Source organism: Eschrichtius robustus, chromosome 8, assembly GCF_028021215.1.
Source record: "Eschrichtius robustus isolate mEscRob2 chromosome 8, mEscRob2.pri, whole genome shotgun sequence".
Taxonomy (NCBI): Eukaryota; Metazoa; Chordata; class Mammalia; order Artiodactyla; family Eschrichtiidae; genus Eschrichtius; species Eschrichtius robustus.
Window position 1 is genome coordinate 58,803,087 of NC_090831.1, and position 7,003 is coordinate 58,810,089.

At 37.8% G+C, this 7,003-nt stretch overlaps 1 protein-coding gene across 1 annotated transcript; it reads left to right on the forward strand.

Moving 5' to 3' along the window:
* The first annotated feature begins 5,101 nt into the window (after window positions 1-5,101).
* PRPS1L1 (phosphoribosyl pyrophosphate synthetase 1 like 1) lies at window positions 5,102-6,075 on the forward strand. The gene is given in 2 exon segments (XM_068549960.1): window positions 5,102-5,402; window positions 5,405-6,075. Coding segments are annotated over 2 exon segments (954 nt in total). The 5' UTR covers window positions 5,102-5,119.
* Window positions 6,076-7,003: the final 928 nt, after the last annotated feature.

The following is a 7,003-nucleotide window of genomic DNA, read 5'->3' on the forward strand; positions in this document are numbered from 1 at the left end:
AACCCTGGGGATGAGGCTTGGGAATCTATATCTCACACTCCCTGCTGGTGAACCTGCTGCCCTTGAATCTTATTATAATTTTTTTTTTTTTTTTTTTTGGCGTGCAGGGATTGAGTCCACGCCCCCTGCAGTGGAGGTGCAGAGTCTTAACCACTGGACCACCAGGGAAGTCCCCTGCTGCCCTTGAAGTTGGAGAATCACTGAACCATTTCAAACCACGCTACACTCAATTTCTTCTTATGTGAATGGACAACTGGGTTTAATGTTTATTATGAAGATTAAATAAATTATCATCATGGAAGAGAAAAAATTAAAAGTCCTTAAAATAGGTTTGAATAGCATAAATGGAGCTTGCATTTTGTCAAAATATAATTACCATGAGTATCATTTTACTAATTTCATGAAACTAATATTCTACATGAGAAGGGAAAGATCCATACCTGCTTTAAAATACTGAAAAATATTTCACATAAATATTAGGAAGATATTTTCTTATTTGCAATTTACTAGTTATGGAACCTCTCCATACACTGCCTCATCTGTCATTACAATTATATATTATTCAGCACACCTAACCTCATTATTATTCCAAGACTATTATTTCATACTAAGATTTTTAAGTTCGTTAGAAATTTTTTTTTAATTCCAAAGTGTGTTTCAAAAATACCGTCATGAGTCTAACATAATACTCAAAATTAAAGTCGCATTTCTGAGTAACAAAATTTTGTCTTTTTCTCCTATTTGTTTCACTCATATTTATTTACCTAATCACCATCTTCACATCTATTGTATAAAATGACAGATTTCCAACTAAAAACTCAGTAAACAAACACGGTAGTCAACTTCAATTGTAAACAGTCACAAAACAAACTTTAAAGCATTTCTACCAATGTAAAGCTCTGTGGGAAATTGTTTTCTCAAAGTATTGTAGATGATTATTATGAACAAAATAAATGAGGTAAGGTAATGTTACAATAATGATCTGGAACTCTGAGTCAAATGAGGAAGATTAAAGGCACAAAGAAACTCTTCCTAATAAACAAGCAGATAACTGCTGGAAAGAAAAATATGTTCCTTTTTGAAATTAACTGCCATACATTCTCAAACTACACAAAGCTGTCATAAAGGACATCTAAATCTGTCCTCGTTTGTAACATGTGTTGTGACAAGATTTGACAGTTTATCAAAGACCTATAATTGTCACCTAAACATCTAGCATTTTGTCAACTGCAAGCGTGTTTAGTGAAAGCATTTATTTTACTTATAATACAACAACCATTTTTCTCCACTTTCTGAAAGAACCGACTGACTTTCTTTTCTCCTTAGTTGATCAAGCTGCATCAGGGCTCTCTTTGAATTATTTATGTTGGAATTGTGAAGGGTAAAAGAATAATCAGTAAAGCAAGAAACTATTCCCAAGGTAATAGATATATTCTGGGTATTGACTCAAAAGACCTTCAAAATACAACAATTCTCACAGATCTGTAGAGATGACATTTAAATATGCTTGCCTTGGGAAGGAGAAAGATAAAGCATTTTCTCTATACCACAATTTTTGTTTCCAGAGTAAGTTATTAACAACATCTTAAATAGAGAGAATGTGTTGTTCAATGGGCATCATTCCTACCTGTAACCTTTGTCAGAAACAGTCAGTGATAAGATAGATGTCTTTCTCAACCTGCAGAGACTATAAATCCCCTTACAATAGACCCATGTAACAGAAATATCAGAGTAATAAAGATATTTCCATGACACTACTAATCATTCATTTCTTTCTGGAAATAATTCTTAAAAGCAAAAGAATTTTCCAGTCTCAGCTTTGGAGTTCTGTTCTTTGTTGTAGCTGTTCGACAAAAGAGTAAAATTTTTGTGCAACAATTTCTACATAACCTTTTGATTTTTTCCTTCATTCTGATAAACCTCAAAGAAAAGGCCTAGACATGGTACAGTGAGAAAAGCCCTATTTGGAAATTCAAGGATTCCGCGTTCTAATCCATATTCTGCCTCTAATTAGCTGTTAGATCCCAGGCAACTTGCTTCGTTTCTCTGGGCCTCGGTTCCCTGTCTGTGAATTAGGATGCCAGACCGGGTGGTTTCTAAGGTCATTTCCATCTTTAACATTTTATGATTCTAGACAAATCCCTGAAACTGTGAGGTATTGCAACAGCCAGAGCATGGATCAAAAATAGCAGCAACACAAAAACTTCTCCTACTTAACACCTCAAGGAAAACGCAACCAACTATGGGTTTTTAATGTTTACATTAGCGTTCAGTCCAATTTAGGTAATAAGTCGATTTAAAACCCTGTTTTGTTTTTCTTTAAAAACTGAAAAATGTGTGACACATTTAGAACACTAAGAATCATTTTAATGGAAGCTGCAAGTACTTTTTAGTGTTGCTAAATTAAGACACAGAATTTTCTTTAGAAATCACTGTATGTAGTCTTGGCTGAAGATGAGAATTACATAGTATAGGTGGGTCTGTTGATTTTATAATAGGAAAGAACATGAATGAAGAGTTGTGGACTGAAATGAGCCTGCATATATGGTCAACCATGAAGAGTTTGAACTGAAGAGAAAAGCATGTTGATGTCTCCAGAGATGTGGTTGGATCAGCAGCAGGACATTTTGATTTAGCCTTTCTGACATAGCTGTTTTTGTTTTATAATAATAGCACGTTTAATATATAAAAACACTGTTTGCTAGCAATGTGTTTCACAGACATTGCCAAATCTTACCCATTTCTGTTGCCTCTCCCCATTCCTTACCTCACTCCCGATCTTATCCTATCCATGAACCAAACCCAGAGGGGAAGCTCAAAAGTGGGGTGTGAAGATACATTCAACAAATTATTTAGTAATTTCAAAATATTATAAAATGATGATTTGGTTTTAGGCTAAATAAAAATATCCCAGAACCAAATGTTAAACACACAATTAGTAGGATAAAACTTTATGATCTCTATCTGATGTTTCCACTATTTTTATGACACAGTTTGTTGTTGAAATTCCTGGTATCTATGATCTCTTCCACTTCTTAGCTCGTTACTCCAACCCCCAATGCATTTGGAAACTGTGTACTTAAAATTTCCTAAAAAAGACTTATCATATATATTTTGTTAGTCTTTTTTAAATTATAAAAGTAATGAAAGTTCAAATACTACATTAATAGATGTCAATAAATTGTGACATATTCATCCCCAACTATAACCAACCTACTCCCCTCTGCAAAGGTAATCATAATAAAAAGGACCTCCTTAATGATTTGATGCTTTGACTATTACTTAATTTTAAATACATAAATATCATACTATGCATATTTTTGTGAATTATTTTTTTACATTTAAAAATATCTTGGATCACCTCCCACTGGTCAGAATGGCCATCATCAAAAAAATCTACAAAGAATAAATGCTGGAAAGGGTGTGGAGAAAATGGAACCCTCTTACACTGTTGGTGGGAATGTAGCTTGATACAGACACTATGGAGAACAGTATGGAGGTTCCTTAAACAACTAAAAATAGAACTATCATATGACCCAGCAATCCCACTACTGGGCATATACCCAGAGAACAATAATTCAAAAAGATACATGCACCCCAATGTCCACTGCAGCACTATTTACAATAGCCAGGTCATGGAAGCAACCTAAATGTCCATCAACAGAGGAATGGGTAAAGAAGATGTGGTACACATATACAATGGAATATTACTCAGTCATAAAAAGGAATGAAATTGTGTCATTTGCAGAGACGTGGATGGACCTAGAGACTGTCATACAGAGTAAAGTAAGTCAGAAAGAGAAAAACAAATACCGTATATTAACGCATATATGTGGAATCTAGAAAAATGGTGTAGATGATCTTATTTGCAAAGCAGAAATCGAGACACAGATGTAGAGAACAAACCTATGGACGCCAAGGGGGTAGGGGGAGGAGGTGGGATGAATTGGGAGATTGGGATTGACATATATACACTACTATGTATAAAATAGGTAACTAATGGGAACCTACTGTACAGCAAAGGGAGGTCTACCCAGTACTCTCTGGTGACCTAAATGGTAAAGAAATCCAAAAAAGAGGGGATATATGTACATGATTCACTTTGCTGTACAGCAGAAATTGACACAGCAGTGTAAAGCAACTATACTCCAATAAATAAATAAATAAATAAAATTTTAAAATGAAAAAATAAAATAAAATATTTTGGAGACACTTCCATATGACCACTGCGGTCTCTTTAATGGCTGCCTGTGTATGTACAATACATTATCTGATAATTTAGCTATTGACAGAATTATTTTTGGTTTCCATATTTTGCTTTTATAAGCAATTCTGGAGAGGTTACTATTTGTCATTCATCATCTTATACCCTGTAAATGGTGCAACACCTGACACACAGAACACCTTGGGAAATATTGACTAAATGGATTAACACAGCAAAAAATACTATTATCAATATACTTTGTGAATCTTTCTATTGAGTAGATTCCTAGAAGACACATTGAGCCATATGTTATGTACTCAATTTCCCTTGCAAAATCTACACACTTACACTTTCCATTAGACTAGAAGGCGTTATCTATTTTATAATTTTGGCTTACCTGGTGTGTGAAAATGAATGTCAATTTCTTGATTTCTAGCATTTTTTCATACGTTTATTCCTACTTACCTTTTTCTCACTCAGTTGGAAGAACTCTGGGCACGTTTTACACATTTCCTCCAGTCCAGAACTTTCCTTTCAAAGTTACGTGTTTTGCCTTGTAGAAATTTTATATTTTTCCGTATTCAGATTTAAGCTGCCCTTGGAAACTAATACAAGCACTAATAGAGGAGAAAAAAAAAAATCCATGAACTGAAAAAAGATTTGACTCGTTAGTTTAGAAGCGTGAACTGGGTGCCAAGAAAGAGGTTTTTTTTTTTGAAGACCCAGAAGGCAGTTTAGAGCGGCGCACAGCCGGAAGAGACCGGAAGAGCTGAGTAACAACCGGAGGCCGTTAGTTAGCGTCTGCGGTCTCTTGCGCCTGGCTGGGGGCTGGAGCAGTCTGTGGTCTGACCTCTGTTCCTTTCTCAACTGCCGGGGTGATCACCGGACGTGGAGAGCCTAAGGCAGTTGACCAAAATGCCAAATGTGAAAATCTTCAGCGGCAGCTCCCGCCAGGACTTATCCCAGAAAACTGCCGACCGACTGGGCCAGGAGCTGGGCAAGGTGGTGACCAAGAAATTGAGCAACCAGGAGACCTGCGTGGAAATAGGCGAGAGTGTGCGAGGAGGGGACGTCCACATAGTGCAGAGTGGTTGTGGCTAAATCAGCGACAATCTAATGGAGCTTTTGATCATGATTAATGCCTGCAAGATTGCTCCAGCCAGCCGAGTTACTGCAGTCGTCCCGTGCTTCCAGTATGCCCGCAGGATAAGGAGGATAAGAGCCGAGCCGCAATCTCCGCCCAGCTTGTTGTAAATACGCTGTCTATAGCAGGTGCAGATCATAACATCACGATGGACCAACATGCTTCTCAAATTCAGGGCTTTTTTGATATCCCAGCAGACAATTTGTATGCAGATCCAGCTGTCCTGAAGTGGATAAAGGAGAATATCTCTCAGTGGAGGGACTGCACGATTGTCTCTCCAGATGCTGGTGGAGCTAAGAGAGTGACCTCCGTTGCAGAAAGATTGAATGTGGACTTTGCCTTGATTCACAAAGAACCGAAGAAGGCCAATGAAGTGGACCGAATGGTACTAGTGGTATATGTGAAGGATCTTGTGGCTATCCTTGTGGATGACATGGCTGACACTTGTGGTACAATCTGCCATGCAGCTGACAAACTTTTCTCAGCTGGAGCCACCAGAGTTTCTGCGATCTTGACTCATGGAATCTTTTCTGGCCCGGCCATTACTCACATCAACAGTGCAGGCTTTGAAGCAGTAGTAGTCACCAATACCATACCTTAGGAGGATAAGGTGAAGCATTGCTCCAAAATACAGGTGATCGACATCTCCATGATCCTTGCGGAAGCCATCAGAAGAACTCACAATGGGGAATCTGTCTCCTACCTGTTCAGCCATGTCCCATTGTGATAGAATAACGTCGGGGTTGTTGTATTTTAAATAAAATAAGATAAAATAAAAATATACCCTGACCGTTGGTTTCCCTTGGTGTTTGATGAAAAGTTCAGCAGAAGACCCTGTTTGTTCCAGTGTGGCTTTCTACATCCCACATCATGTATATTAGATGCTTATTTTAGATTGGAGAAAGACAGATTGAGAATAATTGCTGGAATATCCTATCTGGGTTGTCTCATTCTGGTTTCTTTGATGATTTTGTGAGCCTTGCAGCTCTAACTACAGTTCAGCTGCTGACTTCAGACTTTGAAGGTGTTGTGTGGAGTTGTATGAAATTAATTGGGGAAACTTAGACTACTTTATATGTGAATGCTTCAGGGTTCACTTTGTTCAGAACAACTAACAATGCAACCAACCCAATCCACCACCACCACATCTCCATCCCACCAACCCCCTCTTATTCCCTGTATTCCCCTCCCCTCTTCCCCATTTGTCACAAGTTCTCCAAGATCTGTGCTAAATTAATCAAGAGTCCTGTGCAACCCAAACCTAGTTTACCTGGTTGCTGAGCCATCTGCAAGGCAAGAGCAGCAGCTTTCAGCTTGAACAGCCATTGGGTAGGATTATGAGAAAAGGCTGCAAAGTGCAGCAAATGCTTCTTGAGAGGAAGAAGATAAATCTGTCACCATCTGTTTGGAGATTACATGTTTTGGATTCTCCAGTGTACCTGTTCTTTTTGATTTAGTTTTACTTCTAACCATCTTGACATTTTCCTGGTCAAACATCCTGTTGGATCCAAATTATCAGTGTACCAGTCTTCTGGAAAGCAAATCCACTTCCTGCTATATAGTCTCTAAAATTTGCACCAGATGTTTTTGCTGTAGCTTAATCTTAGCCTGCTACTGCCGTGGTAGTAGATTTTAGGTGGTGTTATAGTACCTTT